Raw genomic sequence first — 19,281 nt, forward strand, 5'->3', positions numbered from 1 at the left:
ACAGGATTGCCCCATAATAAAACCATTAAACTAAGATTAGAAACATAAAAAAATACTCAGTCGTAAACCATAAACCTTAATCTAAGTAATATATTCTAAATCTAATACCTTAATAAAAGAGCTAAGGACGAGTCGAAGTCAATGGTACACTTGTTGCACTCCACAAAAGAACAAAGAAAAAAATACAAGTAGGGGAACAAAATCAAAAGGGGAAGGAAAATGTTCAAGCACAATCAAAAGAAAATGAGGAAAAAAGAAAACAAAACAATAATGATAAAGGAAAGACAAAACAAACAAAACAACAAAAAGAAGAGTAACATGCATCATCATATTTATCATATTATTCACAAAACATAACATCTTACACATAGCACATAACATATTGCAGATAACACATTTAGGTTAAATTTTTTATGGTTCTACAACTTCAGGGTTTAGGGTTGTTGAGTTTTATGGGATTTAACATATATGATTGAGGACTTTATAGGTTTTACAACTTAGAGTGTCTTTTTTTTATCATCATTCATACGTTAATTATTATGGCATTTCGTGGATCATTTGGTGCATCTTTAAGTGTAATATTATTATGATTATATGCAGCAAAGAATTACCATTTCATCCATCAACATTAGAACACTTTTACCGTGCACATGCCACGTCAAATGCAAATAAAAATCGATTGATGCTAAATGGATGACGTAAATTTCACCTAGCCGATTCACACATGCCATTTTAAATTCATGCATTCTTTGACTGATGGTACCTGTCGTTGAGGTTGTTCTGCTTGAAAATGTAAAAAAATGCATCAAATATTTTTTGACTGTACCAATGACCTTAGAATTTTCGTGATGAATAGTTGAACAAAATATTACTTATTTTTCGTAACTATGTGAAAATGTCCGAATACTACGTTAATACCCCCAAAATGGCAAAAATTTGAGAAATACACATAAAAAATACACAAATGGAACACTTTGCTTAGTCAAATTGGTCAGTTGGGAAGCAACAGAAGAAAATCCCTTGACAAATCGACGGTAGTATCTAGCTAAACCAACAAAGCTCATGATCTCCTTGTTCTGATTGCGAATCGTGTTAAAGTGATTGAAGATTTCGTTGCTTTCAATTGTGTTTGTAATTCATGGCAAATAGCTTCTACCAAGGACAATTTCGATATGCTTTCTCTTCAACTCCCTCTGCTAATGCTTCTACCAAGTAATTTCAAATCTTGAAATTTTTGTCATACATAGCCTCTCCAAGCTACAAATGACATTTTATAAAGAACATCTTTTTGTGTTATTAAGTCTTGAATTAAACTGAGAAATGTTTCTCCTTTGTCTAAGACTTTTCCAGGCATAGGATTCCATTAATTGGAGGGACGTCTTGTTTCCACTGCTGAAAATGATTGTGTCATCTGTAAAAAAAAAGATGATTAATCAGTGAACCATAAATATTCAGGTAGAAACCTTTAAATGCAGAGAGTTAAGCATTTGTGAGAGAAGTTCAACAGGGGGATAAAGAAACCTTGTCTGCTAGAGTACCGGTTATTAGAGATAAATGTGACGTCCCACCACAATTGCAGCCAAATTTGAAGTCCGAATGGGGTAGAAGGAGCTAGAGTCTTGAAGAGGTTTCTGGAGAGCTCTAAAACCTTCTAGATCTTTGAAGAAAGATTAGTAAATTCCCTAGAATACTTTACAACTTTGTAGAAGACTTTAGCATATTCTAGACAATGTAGAATTCTCTAAAATATGGACTAAAGTGTAGTTAGTAAAAGGACTTGTATATTAAATTTTATTTACACTAAGGCCCTTAGGATGTAGTATAAATAGGAGACCCATTCATTTGTAAATCATCCATTCAACAATCCAAGTTGTGAGTAAGTTGTCGAGTACCGCACGAAGTTTTAGCAAATACTGACATAAATCTGTCTTATAATAAAGCAAAGGAAAGACCAAGACAATCTATCATATACTTTAGACATGTCAAGTTTAATGATGACATTACACCTCGATTTGACTTCTTAATGTCATTAACAATTTCCTGGACAAAGAAAATATTTTCAATAACGTCCCTACCGCTTTGACAAAAGCCACTTTGATTACGACTAATGATTCTAGGAAGAATAGATATTTTCTTCAGTGGTAACTAATCCAATAGGGGTTGGAGTGGATCCAAAATCAGATGATGCTTATTTTCATTCTTTCTGCCTATTTGCTAACTTGTGGTTGACTGAATAATTATTTTTCCTCCAAGCTCATATTTTCAGTATCCAATACATTTGAAAACATTTGAAATAGTATGCATGCTCAAATTTGGTCAATGACGGAGAGAAACAAAATAATAGAAGAGAAAAAGATGAGTAGCAAACTTACGACTCAAACCATGCACAAATCCTTCCGAATGCCTAACACTCAATGTGGTCGATTATTTCTTATTTTATCAATTTATATCTTGACAAAACACTGCTACAAATTTGGACTAAAATGAAAAATTTGAATTTTGATCTCAACCATGTAACACAATTCTATTATCTATCAACCTTAGCTCGTACATTGAAGATGTTTATGAATTCATGTATCTTAGCTTATTATTAATCGCCTCTACATCGATCTTATCGTATCCTTCAATAAGAATTCAACCATATTAGTTACCAAACGCGAAACCATAAAAGAACTTATCACCACACTTGAGCCGAACATATTTAGAATTCTTCCTTAGATTTTATCCAACAATTTAAACTCATATGAACTACGTCTAACACTATCACCATAACCATAGTAAAACAGATTGAATCACGTGTCTCGGGACCCAATTCTCCACTCTTTCTGAAGATACATCTTTGATCCTATTTTCCTTCATCTAAAGCTAAATTACATCCCACTAATTCTTTTTATTTTGATTTTAGATCCTTTCAATTATATTCAAGCGGTGTCTCGACACATCCTACAACTTTTCATATGACCACGCTACCGACCAAACAGTAGCAAATAACAAATTAGATACTTGTAATTCGTCATTAAAAAACACAAGTGTGTTTAACCAACAATCTGTATCATATAGTTGCATCTCAATCACAATCATTAGAAATTCTTATTACCATCATGCTCAGTTAGCCCTTTTCATCACCACGAAATCAACTTTGTGATCGACATGACACCTCAAACCCAGCTATACATACAACCAAATCCAAAGGACTCACTCAATTTTATATGCACTTTCTTAGTAAAATCCTTAATTACCTTCAGACAATTGTATACTTGTTGAAACTTTCTATAAGCTTGTCATTTCGATATCGATTCAGTCCCTTGGAGATTACAATATCGATGTCGGGTCAGTGAATAAGATTATGACACGTGTATGTCCGTTAGTAATAGCGTATCTATGCTCTAGTTTTTTTACGATAAGGACATCAATGTCCCTAAAATATGACAAAGAGTATTTACATACCATTTTATAATACTTCAAAGATATATTCATCCTTTTACCCAAAAAAAATTGTGAAAACCGTATTTAAAAATAAACATGTTTGTAAATTGTAATACATCAAATCAAACAACGCGCAAAATCGCCCTTAATACACCAAACCAAAGAATAACAAGTTAATAACTAATTTAACATTAACTAATCCATCATTACTCATAAGTAATATTATTAACATATCATATTAAATACTATTTTTATACATTTTACGAAATCAAAATTTTTCATATATATATGGAATCCAATCACTTCCTTAAAGATTTTTATATTATTCAAATATAATAATTTTCTCAACAAACAAAGTATACAACAATGTGCAAAAAACTCAGCCTTCCAAATTCCATCCCACTATATACCCAAAATATTTATTTCAATTAACACCAAAAAATAAAATAAAATAAAATAATATAAAATAAATTCATCTTACAAATGGACTTCACATTCAACAGAAAAATAAAAAAAAAAAAAACAAAAAAAACGGTTGGCTAAGAAGTAATGAGAGAAGCTTTGGTGATACTTCCATCTTCGTCGATTACTCTCCCGCCCAACTCCTCCCCTACTCCGCCGCCGCACCACCGTCACTACCGCCGCACCACCGCCAAGCCCAAACGAAAGCCCACTCATTCTCCGTCTCATTTCACTTCATCCATCACTACTCCTCAATCTCCGCTTCTATCCTCATTGCGATGGGATTCCGCTTCCGCCTCAGGTAAATAGCTTTGGCTAAAATCATTTGAACTATCTGCTTTAATGTAACTGAATTTCGAACTCATAAACGTCAAATTTTGGTTTCGCTTGTGTGTAGGTAGCTGTAATGGTCTTAAATACTATGCTGAGTTGGCGTCTAAGCTAGCGCAGGATGGGAGGTTTGATGATTCTTTGATGATCGCGGAGAGTGTCGTGGTTTCTGGAGTGAATGCGGAGGAATTCACAGCGTTGTTGAATGTGAAGCTTGTTTCCGGTGGGATTGTTCGATTGCTTGAGGAAAGGAAGGTAGGGAGTGTTGTTGAGCTTCTGAATGGTGCTCAGCAGCTTGGAATTGATCCTTCGAAGCTTCTTGATGAAGATTCAATAAATGCCCTTTCGCGAGAGTGTAGACGGACTATGCAATGCAGCGAAATTGAGGAAGTTGTGAGCTTGATGGAAACACTTAGAGGTATATACTTTGTGGTATATTTGGTGCTCTTTGTTGTGGTACAACTACTACTAAGGTCTTTTTGAATGGATGGATACATACAAGATATATTATGTTTCCAAGTGTGTTAATTTGTTAATCTAAATTAAGGACTGAAATGACCAGTGTTTGAGTTTGTATCTCAAGTTCAAACCTTTGTTAACTACATTTCTAGTATATCTTTAAAGGTGCAAATGTTTGTAGGTTTTCTTGAATTGCTTATAGCCAAATTATTTCCCCATTTTGCATTATTTCGTTGTTGTTATTGCTCTCATTTTTGTATCCATGTTTTCAAATTGTTTGGAAATACTTTATTTAAGCCAAGGGTCTATTGGAAACAACCTCTCTATCTCTATGAGGTAGGGGTAAGGTCTGCGTGGTATTATACTGGGTATGTTGTTGTTGGGCTCTTGAAATATTTGATGAATACGTCAGCGTTTGATATGTTTTACATATGCTACTGCTACAGGGTGTGGTATGCCAATTAAGGATTTGGTGAAGCCATCTGAGATTCTAAGACTTTGTGTCAGCCAAAGAAAGCCAAATGCAGCAGTAAGGTATTGTTTTTTCCAACTTGGCATGAATTTGAAATGTTCTTGACATGTTATCCATGCTCCATTAGAGATGACTTCGCACCAAAAATGCTTCTTTGTTTTTCATAAATTAGTCGTAAATAAATAACTGTTTTTCATGAGTATGAAACAAGTAGTATCATTAAGAGTTTTCCTTTGTCTTTTCTGTGATGAACACCTCTTAAGTTCTTTTAGCAGAATTCATGTGCCTAAGCATGTAACGTATGCATTTTCATATATCTTCTTGGAATAACTATTTTTTTTGTGTGTGTTTGCACGCTCTATCAGTGGTATGCTTAGTTAACTTTCCTATCTTCACATAGACCTCTTAGTGTTGGGTCTTGGTTCAAACTTTTAATTAATATCTGTTTGTTCTCACAAATAGTGCAGTTTTTTCAGATATGTCTTCTAATGGTGACTCCATTAAAAGAGTTTTAATTTTATGTTAAATTTCGTTTTGGCATTTAAGAATGATTATTGGAAGTACAGATTTGTTATTCTTCTCTCTATTTCTTGTGAGGAAGATATATTTGTAGTCATACTAAGACATCGCTCATCTAGAATATGTTTGACTAAAAAGTGGCATGAATAAAGATACTTCATGTCTATGGACATTAAAACATCGAGCTTATGTGCACTCAAAGGTGTAGCATAGTGTTAATAAAGTGGCAAAGTCCTAGTAGGCAGGGCTCAGATACCAACAGAAAGTAAAAATGCAGCGTGATTTTTCCCATTTAGTACTCTTGGACTCTTGGTGGACAAAGTTATCTGGTAACTGTATTGGTGCTAGGTAGTAGGTACTTTGTGAATAGTCGAGATGCAAACTAGTTGACGCAAACACCTAGTTTAATAAACTTTGAAGTACATACAAGTACTTATGGAAGGATTGGGATCAACCAAAATGCACATTTACTTGGATATCTGTAGTAGATATGCTCCAGACTCTGGTTGTAAGATTCTTTTTTTTTCCACATGTAAATAAGGAAATAGGATAACTAGGACCTTTTTCTACCGCTTCATATATTGGCATTATTTAGAAGGAGCTTGTTGGTTCTCGAGGTCATCTCTTTTGGTGACAACAACTTGGTGGAACTAAGGTCTACTTGTTCTTTTGTTGAGTTTTTTTTAATCGGCAAACTGTATGACTGTGTTTGATGAATGTCTAGTTTAAGAGAACTCCTAATTTGCCTTATATGACAACTTTTTAGTTTTGTAACGAAATTGACCTAAGTACCTGAATAAAATAGTATGGACACAAAGGATTCATGTAGATGCCCTAGGTTTTTGGATGAGACATAAATGATTGATATACCATCTTTGAGACAAGTTCCAGGAAAGGAGTTAGGATAGTGACTTTTTCTGTTCTGTTCATTCATTTCGGTGGGTAGCTTAAGCCTCTTCAGTTGAACATAAGTAACGTGTCAATTAAACTGAGATAGTTGTTAGTCCTATTTATGGGCCCTCTTTCTTAGTATTTCTTGGAATGGGTTAGGATCTCCTTTTTCTTTCAATAATCAAAGAACGGGTAAGAAACTCTTTTTATCTGCTCTTTCTTGCTTGTGACTGCATTGAGAAGTTGCAGCAGATATGCTAAAAAAGTCCACAATAAGAATGATATTCTTGACCAGAGCTGTTCACTTCACTAGAAGCTCGAGATATGTTATGTGTAGTTTGTTGGTTTTACTTTGTCACCCTGGTCTTGAACTTTGTTTGCTCCATCTACTTGTCAATTTCCTTCATTTATTATCCAATTTGTGGTTTGTTTTCTTTTGTGCTTGGGAATTCGATTCTCTTGATTTTGTAACAGACTGCGAAATGCTTTTAAAATACTGCCATCATAGAGAAAACTGTGATTACCTGCCACTTCCTTACTGTGCAAGTTCAATCACGACTCTCTGCAGGTATGCACATATCTTTCCACACGTGGACATTATGTTCTGTACCATAATTCTTGAATTTGGGAAGAAAGGCGATTTGGCGTCTGCTCTAACTGTCTTTGAAGCATCCAAGCAGAACCAGGACACCCCGAATTTGTATATTTACCGCACAGCAATAGATGTTTGTGGTCTTTGTGGTGACTACTTGAAGTCCAGGTCCATATATGAGGTATATTGCACACCTTGTGTATCTTAGATAAACTTGTGCATCTGCGAAATAAATCAGATTTCTTGTTAAGGTAATTCAAGACTTAATGCTCACAATCAATAAATTACACTTATTACAATAAAGAAGAAGGAAGATTACATGTGATCCAATTCTAGGAGAAAGAAAACCTCGTCATTTCCGAAAGATCTTGTTGGAAAGTCTGTTTTGAGGAATCAGTTTCTTTCATGAGTTAGAAGGGAGTTGGAAATAATATAGTTGTCGGGTGGCATAGGAATGGTGCATCCAATATAGTAAGAGAATTCACAATATCGTTGACTTCATTTTTGGTTCAATTTCAGAATGAAACACTTCTGTTCTTATTCCTCATTTGTGTTTGCTTTTTAAATTTGTTGAATAACTAACTAACTAGTTCTCCCTTCTTTAATAAGCTAAGCTTCTATAGAAGTTGGAGCATGTTATTAATGTTACCAGTTTCAAAAAAAAAAAAGTTGGAGCATGCCATTCAGAACAGGGTCCAACTGGTTAGTGGTCTCAACTTTCAAGTCTGAGTCTCACTGCTACCTGTGATACCATACAAAAAAATTAGCTTTTCCATATGCTGGATTACAGATTACTGAACACCTAATTAGATAAACAAGCAGCTCTCCTCTTTGACAATATCTTACAGAATAGGTGGAGGTCATTGTGCAACAAACTTATAAAAGAACAAGTAGAATGATCTAACCTTTTTTTGATTGTATTTTAGCTTTATTCTTGGTCTCTGTGTCTATAACGTTAAATTTCAGTGCAGGGGTTGATAGCTAGCAAGTTTACACCAAACATTTATGTCTTCAACAGCCTCATGAATGTAAATGCATGTGACTTGAGTTACACCTTGGACATATACAAGCAAATGCAAGTAAGCTTTCTCTTACCCTCTTCCTTCCACACCACAAAGCACACATGCACAGCATTGACAAGTGTCACCCGCGCACAGAAAAAACAGTAGGTGAGGAATGGATGCTTTTTAGACTTTACCTCTGGTTTAGTTCCATTAGGGGAAGTATTTGTTGTTCTTTCATTTGGTGAAGTTTCCATCGTTAACATCCAGTTGTTCTCTAGCTGTTCGCACAACCAAAAAGGAAGTCTGTCTTACTTCTTCTTCCATTAAATTCCATAGGGTTTGGAAAGCTGAGATGGACTGCCGCGTAGCACTCTTTTGTTTGATAAGGAGAATAACCCATTTTATCCTCCAATTCCTTTCCCTTTTCATCCCAAACAAAATCCCATGTATGATCTGAAGTTAGTTTTCTGCTGGCACAGTGTGAATCTTGTTTTAATCTTCAATATGTTTCTTAGTGCATCTACATTAGTGAAGCTTGGCTTATTTTCCCATTTCCGCTCTCTTTTGTGATTTGTAGTTGGGAATTGGATCTTGTTTCTTTTTCACCATTTATGTAGAATTGTAATCTTGTTAGCCCGAAAATACTGATGATGAGCATTTTTATTCACTTAGTTTCTTTTAATTCAGAAACTAGGTGTTCCGGCTGACTTGACATCTTACAATATCCTTCTGAAGTCATGTTGTCTTGCTACAAGAGTTGATCTGGCCAAAGAAATTTATGGGGAGCTAAAGCATTTAGAAATGGCAGGAGCATTGAAATTGGATGTCTTCACGTACAGCACTTTAATTAAGGTATAACTTGGGTCTTCAAGTCTAACAAAGAATCATGCGGACCATCTAAAAACTTGTGATGGAATTTATGCATGATGTCTCCCACAACTACGACAAAAAACTGTGAATTCTCAATTTATTCTTTCTGCAGTATAAAACTTGATATGTCATAGGGCATCTCTGACTGAATTTTACACTTTAGTATATGGTAATAGAGGTAAAGAGCTTATGTAGAATAATAGTAAAGAAAATATATTTTTTTGTACATGAATACGGAAATTAGATTACACATTTACTGGTTTAACTATCTTCGAATTATTTCTCACATCCAGGTAATGCTGTCATGTGATACTTTGTGATTACAGCCATTATATCCGACATCATTACATAGTGAATATGATGTAGAAAACACTAAGAAATTTTTAATATCAATTATTTTTGGTGTGAGGAGAAAGCATCATGTCGTATTGATGGTTGGTCAAACTTGGTGGAAGGCAATCTATGATTTAAGCAGTGCCACACACATCTTGCACATTTTTTTAACACTGACTTGGTGTTAATTAATGGTACTTCTTGGCTTATCCCTCCAAAAAAAGTACATATTCATGTCCCGTCTTGATTATATAGGTATTTGCAGATGCAAAAATGTGGCAGATGGCACTTGAAATAAAAAAAGATATGCTATCGGCTGGTGTCACTCCCAACATTGTCACTTGGTCTTCATTGATCAGCGCCTGTGCCAATGCAGGCGTGGTAGACCAAGCTATTCAGTTATTTGAAGAGATGCTTCAGGCTGGTTGCGAACCTAATTCACAATGTTACAACATTCTTCTTCATGCGTGTGTTGAAGCCTGCCAATATGATAGGGCCTTTCGGTTATTCAGGTCCTGGAAGGAAAATGCACTGCAGAAGGACAAGTGTGAAGATTACGGTGGCAAGACGGACAACAATATTGATCTCTCCCCCACACTTGTGGTTTCTGCTAGTATACCCACCCGCACTTCTGCTTCCTCTCACAGACATATCTCTACGAGGGTTCCATTTATCCCTACTACTTCTACCTATAATATTCTGATGAAGGCCTGTGGGAGTGATTACTACCGAGCGAAAGCTTTGATGGAAGAGATGAAGGAAGTAGGTCTTTCTCCTAACCATATAACCTGGACTATTTTGATTGACATCTGTGGAGGCTCAGGAAATGTAGAGGGTGCTCTGCAGGTAATGTTGTCTACTTAATTTGAGATCATACACATTACATTAAAAAACAAAACAAGTTCTTCTGTATAAAGTACTATAAACTATTAATACTGCAGTAAGAGGATTACTTGATGTTCACCACTGACCCTAGGGATTTCTCAGTTATCGAAAAAAAGAGAGAAGAAATATGTAAATAATGAAGATGATCTGTGAAAATACTAAACAGAATGGTCATGCGCAAAGTGCAAAACTTCTTTCCTCAATTTTTCTTTTTTAAGTTTTTGTTATGTGCACAACTTATAAAGAATAGATAGAAAATGTGTGGTCTCATAAAAACTTTGTATGAAAAATGCAGTTTTTCATAGGAAAAGTTTTTTTTTTGCAATCTGAATTATAACTATTTCATGGAAATGCAGATTTTGAGAGTCATGCGAGAGGCTGGTATTCAACCTGACGTGGTAACCTATACAACAATTATCAAGGTTGTATGATTGGCATATTAATTCGTGAACACTTTAGATGATGCATAGTCAAATATGATTGATTCATATATTGTTTATTCCTCTTCACTTTACAGGTTTGCGTGGAAAATAAAGATTTCAAGAGTGCATTTTCATTATTTGCAGCAATGAAGAGATATCAGATAAAACCAAATATGGTGAGTTAATTAGTTAAGCTTGCACTTCAAATGTCATCGATAAAATTTCCTCATAAAATTATTTGAATGTTTTTTTTATTCACACCCTTTGCATCGAAATGACATTTTTAATAGAATAAGTGTGAATAGGTGCTTACATGTCACTTGGATCAGAGTTATAACCTCTTTAACATTTTGTAGGTCACATATAATACACTTCTTAGAGCTCGTAGCCGATATGGATCTTTGCAGGAGGTACAACAATGCTTAGCTATATATCAAGATATGCGGAAAGCAGGGTATGTAACTTGAAATCTTTTAGGCATAATGCTCCTCTTCTTATATTTGCTCCCGATATAAAGAAATAAGGTACTCTATTCCGTTACATATTGTGGAGCAGATCTGGTATCGTTCTTGAACTCTTGAATAACGTCAATAGATATTAGATAAATAGATTCCCACAATCTCACAGAGAGCTAGTCGTGGTGTAAAACGTAAATGCATCAATCTCTCTGGAGATGGAATCATAAAAGAACACTAATGAGTGCACCAGGGTTTCCTTTGATCCATCACTTCACACTGACTTAATAACACAAGAACTCCATAACCTTCTTTTTTGTCGTCTAAAGCCTTAGATAACTGGACGACTGAATACTTGCAACAAATAACTTAATAACAAAGACAAGACTCAAATGTATTAAAGACTCGATAGCTTCCTCCAAACAAAACTCCAAATTCAAGAATTCTAATTGACCACCTCCATGATAATTATGAGTTAGAGGACTCTCCTCCTCTTCTAGCTCAGGGACATATTTACCTTTTCTTTCCTTTTTTAACTTTGTCCAACCGTGACTTGAATACCATGTACTGCTCCAACATGCGTTTGTTTGTATAGCTGAGCGAGGGCGCTCTATTTCTTTCTCTTCCAATGCTTGTTCTTCTTTCTTTACGAAGATCTTCAAATGCCTCAAACACATTTGATTTTCCCACATCAGCGTGATTACCTTGGCGATTGTCTAGTATCAATTCAAGAAATTTATCAGCTATGTTTTCTATACTTGTATAGCCACAAGAATATGGCCTTCCACTTGGTGAAAAGTATAACAAACCAACGTCTGCTCTGGTCAGAGTTGAATACTCATCTGCTTTCTTGAACAAGCCTTTTTTTTTCTATTCGAGAAAGTAAAAGTGTGTGTTTCCTTGGACTCAATCAACTTCGTTACAATCTTTTGCCTACCCTTCGTTTTATCCATTGCAAAAACAAATAATTAAAGAAAATAAGATGTATTGGCTGAATAAGCCTGAACAATTTTGACAGGAATGCTTGTGTAATTTAAAATTAACTGTGGTCTTTTTCCCTTTGTGACGGATTAAATGGGCAACAGAGCCTGTTCCGTACAAATAAAAAAGAACATGCACTAAGACGGTGGAAATCGTAAGAATTTGAGGAAGTAAAGAAGGGAAAGAAAAGCTGTTCATCTTGAAGCAGTAATGATCATCTTCATAGGCCATTTTTCTAGTGCAGACTCACTCCTTGTGTAGTAGTATCAAGAGAGTTCATCCTGATCACGCTACGGAAATCCAATGTGGCTTATTGAACCACAACATAGTTCCCAAAAGTACATCTATGACTATACTTTTCCCATCAAGTTGACTTGAAAAACATTATCAAGGGGCTTGGTGTCTGTGGAGCTTTTGACTTTGGAATTCAGTTCGTTAATTTCCATTTTGGGTGTGCATGTGGAGTGTTGATTTGTGAATGTGCGATTTCAAGGGGGTCTTGGGATAAAATAGACATGCATCAGAGGTAAGTATGTGAAAACCATGCTTTGGGAGGTGTAGTGAAGGATTTTGAGACAACAATCCCCTGTTGGGACGTTTTAGTTTACTCATTTTTTTTTTTTTACTAAGAAATCAAGGAAATTTCCAGTTTATATCATAAACATTGCAGGTATAAACCCAACGATTACTATCTCAAGCAATTAATTGAGCAGTGGTGTGAAGGCGTAATCCAGAATGCCAATCAGAGGAAATACAACTTCAGCACTCGTAATAGAACTGATTTAGGGCCTCAAAGTATGATTCTGGAGAAAGTTGCAGAACACTTGCAGAAGGACAGTGCAAACAGCATCTCCATTAATCTCCGAGGGCTTACTAAGGTAAAGATTGTATCGAGCTATATATTCACAATCTCTCGTACACAACCATCTGATCATCAACTTGTTTTTTTGCATACTGACAGGTTGAAGCTAGGATTGTGGTTCTTGCGGTTTTGAGAATGATCAGAGAGAAGTACACTGCAGGTGAGAAAATGGTTGAACTTATAAAACGTCTACAATTTGATTGGGGGAATGGTGCATTTCAACATTACTAACGATCCATATAGTACAAACATGCATTGCATTACAATCAATTTAAATACATTGTGGTTATCGTTGCAGGAGATTCAATCAAAGATGATGTGCAAATCTTTCTAGGAGTCAAAGAAGTAGGTATACGTGCTGTCAAACAAGAAAGTGTCGTTAAGGAAGCAATAATACAACTATTGCAACATGATTTGGGACTTGAGGTAATTTCAGCAGCATCAACAATTGGAAATGGGATAAACCATCCAGACAACAAGCATTCAAACATGGAAGAAAATGCAGAAAGAGTCATTCTACGACCAAGCGTGCACTCTCCAACAAGGAAACCAGTGGTTTTGCAAAAAATGAGGATAACTAAGGAGTCACTGCAATCCTGGCTAACAAGAAGGTTAGATGCTTCTGTAGTGCAATGATGTACGAAACATGATATGTATAGATTTATACGAACTCTTTCTTTTCGTAGAGTTCTTTCATCCCTTTAACAGCCGAATAAACACTGTATATTCAATGATATACCACATGCTAAAAACTTCACATTTTACCATCAAATGTAAACAAAAGTAACAAAAGAAAATGATGTGTTCTTATTCTCGCACAATATATGTAGCTGCTTCATAACATTCCAATATTCTTGCATCATCGTGGATCAAAGAAAGCATCCTATCACAACTACACAACGGAAAAGACATGATATCTGCAAATCTTAACCTTACCTTTGTGGGGTAGAGAGGTTGTTTTCGGAAAGCATCCTGTAGCAACATATCCATCATAATCCCACAAGTCATCACAAGTAGGGCCTAGAGAGATAGGACGTACCCAAAAGTTATCCCCACCTTTGTGGGGTAGAGAGGTTGTTTCGGGAAAGCATCCTGTAACAAAACAACATATTCACTATAATCCCACAAGTCACATATAGGGTCTAGAGAGATAGGACGCATTCAAAAGTTATCACTACCTTTGTGGGGTAGAGAGGTCGACTCAAAAAAGCGCAATCAAACCAATCCACTCAAAATCATAAGAACGAAGATGCGTTAACACAACAAGACGCTCCCCATAAAAATACAGTAAACGAGATACAAGATATGCATTTAACTTTAGGCATAAATTAATACGATAAGATTGAAGTAGTTAAACAACAAGATTTGATTTTCATAGCCAATCTTGTTCTTGCAGCTTCAATGGCAAATATACTTCGGACAGATACTGAAATCCAAACGAACTCAACGCCTGAATCTCAGCCTTTTGCTTAGTCTTCACCATCAAATTCAACTCCTCAACCCACGCGGGATTCTTCTTCACAAAGTCCTCCTCCAACAAATCTTTCCCAGTCTTAATATCCTGTTCAGTCATTGGCAACCTACATTGCTCCGGTATCTTATACTTGTCCAAATCACTCGGTCTAATACCCAACCACTTGATATCCGGGGTAGTCAGATTCGCACTATCATATGACATATTCTTCGATCCACATCCGTACACTGACAAAATCTTCAACCCATAAGGATCACTATCCACCAATGCCAAAACCGGCAAATTCAGCTCCATCTTCATCTTCCTCAGAAACAACCTAGTTGCCACATCCGGTTGACCCTTTGCAGTCACGATTATACAAGGAAATCTATTGTAAAACCGATCTTCAGACAATCTCATAAACGCAGCATCCTTTTCGACTAACAATATGTACAATGCATCACTCTGCATATCACCAACTCTATCGATATTCGGAGGTATAGCTTTCCCTCCCATTCCCATTTTCGTACAATCAATCATATCGCCATTGTCACTAAAAATCAACCTTCCAACTACAACTCCTTTCTCAGCTGCAACCACATTCAAACTAGACCTAGTACATCCAACTATACACGAAACATCATCTAATACAGCATCAGACTGCGTCTGATCCTGAAACAACTTAACGTCGGTGTAGAAAAGATCACGCTTTGTGACATGAATGTTACTGGTGCAAAGCTGATGAACAAGCTGAAGGATTCTAAGAGTAATTGTTGCTTTACGAACAGTAGATACATTACCGAAGTTGCGAGCCGATGATTTGTCTTTGAGAACAATGCGGTCGAGTTCGGAGACATAGAGTTGGTTAGCGGCAGCGCGGGAAGGGACGGAGAAAGAGAAACCTTCACCGGAGAGTATGGATTTAGCTATAGTAAACGCTAACGATTCAATTTCGGACTGTACCTCATCGATTGGGAGGTCGGCGACTTCACGGCAGGTAGAGGAGAGGCCGACGTCGGAGAGGGATAGGGTTTTGGAAGTGGTGGAACAGGAGGATTTGAGTGCTTTTAGGGTTTGGAGGATGACGGAGTCGGGTTTGAGCTTGGATTGGAAAGGCCGGCTTTCGGAGTCGGAATCGGAGTCGTGAGCTGCTCGCCGGCGTTTCTTCTTGTCGGCCATCGGCGACGGGGATTAGGTGAAGCGGGAAATGACAATAAATGTGAGGATAGGTACTGTAGTGCTTAGGGCTTTGGTTAAAGTAAAGAAAATGGCAAAAATGGTCCCTAAAGTTCGGTATATGTCCAAAATAATCTCTTAAATATATTCTCGAATAATTTTCTGTCTTCGTTTCAAAAAGAATGTCTCTATTTTCTTTTTAGTTTGTTTTAAAAATAAGTCGAAAATTGATTCTTCCTGGGTCGATGCCCGAGGGGTTAATGGGGACGGACTGTAAATTCATTCGCAATATGTCTACGCGAATTTTCCCTTTTTTTTTTTTGCAACACTTTAATTTTAACTTTCCACGTGACATGTTTAAGACCACAAGATTAAAGTGCATTTTGATACATTTGACATAACTTTAATTTAGACCACAAGATTAAAATTTCTTATTTCTTTTTTTAAACTCCGTTCCAAGTCAAACTAGGTCATCCTTTTTTAAACGAAAAAAGTAGTTCATTTCAATTTATCAAATACTATCGTGCATCGAACTATCCTTTTTAATATTTGGGACAATAACAACAATAACAAAATATTTAGTATAATTCCACAGAACATGAGGAGGGTAGATACAAATCACATCACTAAGACTATATAGTGTGTATACACATTAACCATTAAAGGGGTAGAGAAAATGATGCATATATTAATCACCAAATTATATAAAAGTTGCTCATTCTTCACTCTCACGATGTGATGACAAATTTAAACGATATATACTTTTCTCCATATTTATAAACCAGTTTATCTATTTGAGATGTCTTCATGTGTAGATTTGTTCTTTTCTTCGCAAATAAAGAGTTGCTTGTTATTAATTTACTTCATTATAGTGACATTACACACAATTAAAAATAAAATACAAATGGTATTATATACTTATAAACAATAAAAATATCGTGTCTAGATACAGATTCAGCTAACTCAAGCAGTTTCTTTTCTTAAAACGAATTAATTTAGAAAGTTCATTAAATATGTACCGTATTACATTTAGGACTCAATTATCAATACTTAAAGCCATTTTCCTAAAATAGAAGCTATAGAATTAAAATTCCGACTCCACCTTGAACAACAATAAACTCCTCCTCCGTAAAAACTCTAACCAATGTAATAAAACAAGGGATGCATCTTGATTTTCTTTGCAACAAACATTTAAGATTTCTTTTATATCATATAGCACGAGAGAAAAGACATAAAGACACCATCAAAATTGTTTCGTATTTGCATAAAGAAGTGTCCTATTACCCCCACAGTGTCCTATCACCCCACCAAATTATTTAATATCTTTGTAAATGGATTATTTTGACCTCCTTATTTTGATTGGAAGAAGATGAAGAGGGTTTCATGCTAGGACAGATACAAGGATGGTAAGAATTGTAACAATGTGAGGGCGTTTTATAATAGGGAGGAACAAACCAGGACTTTCCTATATTCACAAGGATTTTGAATAGCTATTGGCCCAATATGTTTTGGACTTGGTTTACATTGTTATTTTGAAAACGGGAAACTTTCACATATAGCACTAAAAAATCTCATAAATTATCATTTGTAGCTACATGTTATACGGAGAAGAGAGACGAGCGAGAGTTGGATAAAGCTGAATTGTATATCTATATTGATTAAATTATTGTATATTATACATATGCATTTTACCAACTTGGTGTATACAATGTGTGCCCAATAAAACAAATAACATGAAGTTCTTATTGATTGAAATAAAGGAAAGAAAACAAATACTAAATTGCAAAAAAAAACAACAAAAAGAAATAAATTACTGAACCTATAGCTCATCATTCACAGTGATGGTATTACCCAAGTTGGCGGACAAATACAACTTAGCGATAATTCAGGATAAAAAGATTCAATATTTCCATCTTCAAGATTGTAACATCCCATATCTTTTCCACCACCACATTTCAACGAGAAGTTATGCTCATCTCAATCATCGGTAAAATATATGTGATTACGCTTAATCACTCCTCTAAATTTGGTGGAATCGATGGAAGTTGCTCCGTTAAGACCCAAAAAAATGGTTGAATCTCCCAAGTTATCAATCCGTTTCAATCTACCCTTCATTTCATCTACTTCATATACTTCACATTTGCAAGTATCTATTGAACCATCATCTTCTGAACGATATCTACCAAATTTGGCAACAAACAAGAGCACATCGTTTACCCCAGCTAGATAGTACTGAATTGAATGTCGAAATAAGTCTTTGTTATCGTTAAGATAAATCAATCGTGACTCTACGCGTCTATCATGACTTTGGACATCAACAACGAATATTTCAGCTCCCCAAGTAAGAAGATAAAATTTGCCATTGTAGTAAGTCATATTGCACACTCCACCATGTCTTGGTCTTCCATGTCAAACAAAGTCCAATTGATATCTCCAGGTAACCAATAAGCCAAATGATTAACATCTGTGTTACACGAGTACATAATCAGATGTAACAGATGGATTTGCAGATAGCGTTGCCCGTTTGATGTAGCGATAGAACTCGGGTTCTTCAATTAAGTCGTCGTCAATTAAGAAGTCGTCAGGACTCTGTAAAGCTATTAACGCGAATTGATTAGGAAGATGAATTTTGGTAGCCGAAAAAGGATTGAACAAATATACCTCTTCTCCGTCTAATGATTGGATTAGAAGCCATCCCATCTGATCAGTTGGAAAACAATCCTGCCCTTTAAGATCAGGAAGATATAATCTCCGCGAAACTTTACCTTTGGAAAGAGAGTAAAATTCTCGATAATAGGTATTTTCATCGTCATCGGGAAGCATTAGCAGAGGAAGTTGAGGAGAAAGCATATCGAAATTGTCCTTGGTAGAAGCTATTCGCCATGAATTACAAACACAACTGAAAGCAACGAAATCTTCAATCACTTTAACACGATTCGCAATCAGAACAAGGAGGTCATGGGGCAATCCTGCCCAATCCGCCATAGCGTAGTAGATTGGAAGAAGATGAAGAGCTTAGTAGATTGGAAGAAGATGAAGAGGATTCTAGGGCAAATAGAAGGAATTTGAGGGTGTTTTTTTTTATAATAGGGCCGGGAGACAAAAGACTTTCCTTTCGAAAAACTTACATAAATATATTATAATAAAAAAATATTTATCAATCATAATTATAACATATTTTTTTTAATCACATATTATAAAAAAAATAATTTATTATTACATACATAATTTATTTTTAATGTATATTACAAATTTAATAATATTATTACGGTAAAATATATCGCTAAAATTAATAATTATTTATTTGAAATTACTACTACAAATAGTTTTTCCTTTCCTATATTCACAAGGGTTTGCAATGTCATATGTTTTGGACTTGGTTTACGAAAAATTACGTGAAAATTGTCTAATTGATATATATATATATATTATTTATAAATAAAATAATTGATTTAAGTATTTTAACTTTACACTTTTTTCAAATTCAACATTTAAATTTTAGCTTAACTATTACAATTTCTAGTCCAAGTCTATCAAAATTCATTATTTTAGTTTTTACCTACCCTACCTCACGTAAAATAGTCACATTGTTATTTTGAGAACGGTAAACTTTCACATATAGCATTAAAAAATCTCTTCATAGCTATAGTTGGCCCACATAATTAATGTATAATGTTAGTCGTGAGTAG

At 35.3% G+C, this 19,281-nt stretch overlaps 3 protein-coding genes across 3 annotated transcripts; 1 reads left to right on the forward strand and 2 right to left on the reverse strand.

Moving 5' to 3' along the window:
• Positions 1 to 3,884: 3,884 nt before the first annotated feature.
• LOC101261059 (pentatricopeptide repeat-containing protein At5g02830, chloroplastic) lies at positions 3,885 to 13,784 on the forward strand. Its single transcript, XM_004246659.5, has 13 exons — positions 3,885 to 4,189; positions 4,286 to 4,636; positions 5,124 to 5,211; positions 7,128 to 7,332; positions 8,123 to 8,230; positions 8,843 to 9,007; positions 9,614 to 10,204; positions 10,600 to 10,665; positions 10,761 to 10,841; positions 11,022 to 11,119; positions 12,772 to 12,979; positions 13,063 to 13,123; positions 13,262 to 13,784. Exons 1-13 carry the CDS (start codon positions 3,976 to 3,978, stop codon positions 13,597 to 13,599), a joined length of 2,574 nt encoding a protein of 857 aa, XP_004246707.2. The 5' UTR covers positions 3,885 to 3,975; the 3' UTR covers positions 13,600 to 13,784.
• A 390-nt stretch (positions 13,785 to 14,174) lies between these two features.
• LOC101260755 (DNA topoisomerase 6 subunit A) lies at positions 14,175 to 15,701 on the reverse strand. Its single transcript, XM_004246658.5, has one exon. It carries the CDS (start codon positions 15,593 to 15,595, stop codon positions 14,336 to 14,338), a length of 1,260 nt encoding a protein of 419 aa, XP_004246706.1. The 5' UTR covers positions 15,596 to 15,701; the 3' UTR covers positions 14,175 to 14,335.
• Positions 15,702 to 17,246: 1,545 nt separating this feature from the next.
• LOC101260467 (uncharacterized) lies at positions 17,247 to 18,682 on the reverse strand. Its single transcript, XM_069288963.1, has 2 exons — positions 18,254 to 18,682; positions 17,247 to 18,189 (listed from the first exon to the last, which is right to left on the reverse strand). Exons 1-2 carry the CDS (start codon positions 18,575 to 18,577, stop codon positions 18,163 to 18,165), a joined length of 351 nt encoding a protein of 116 aa, XP_069145064.1. The 5' UTR covers positions 18,578 to 18,682; the 3' UTR covers positions 17,247 to 18,162.
• Positions 18,683 to 19,281: the final 599 nt, after the last annotated feature.

Source organism: Solanum lycopersicum, chromosome 9 (genome assembly GCF_036512215.1).
Source record: "Solanum lycopersicum chromosome 9, SLM_r2.1".
NCBI lineage: Eukaryota > Viridiplantae > Streptophyta > Magnoliopsida > Solanales > Solanaceae > Solanum > Solanum lycopersicum.

Coding starts and splice junctions, on each gene's coding strand:
- LOC101260467 (XM_069288963.1), bottom strand. CDS start 18,577: ATGGCGGATTGGGCAGGATTGCCCCATGACCTCCTTGTTCTGATTGCG. Junction 18,190..18,253: donor AATCATTAGACGGAGAAGAG/GTATATTTGTTC, acceptor TCGCGTTAATAG/CTTTACAGAGTCCTGACGAC.
- LOC101261059 (XM_004246659.5), top strand. CDS start 3,976: ATGAGAGAAGCTTTGGTGATACTTCCATCTTCGTCGATTACTCTCCCG. Junction 7,333..8,122: donor AGTCCAGGTCCATATATGAG/GTATATTGCACA, acceptor ATTTCAGTGCAG/GGGTTGATAGCTAGCAAGTT. Junction 10,666..10,760: donor CCTATACAACAATTATCAAG/GTTGTATGATTG, acceptor TTCACTTTACAG/GTTTGCGTGGAAAATAAAGA.
- LOC101260755 (XM_004246658.5), bottom strand. CDS start 15,595: ATGGCCGACAAGAAGAAACGCCGGCGAGCAGCTCACGACTCCGATTCC.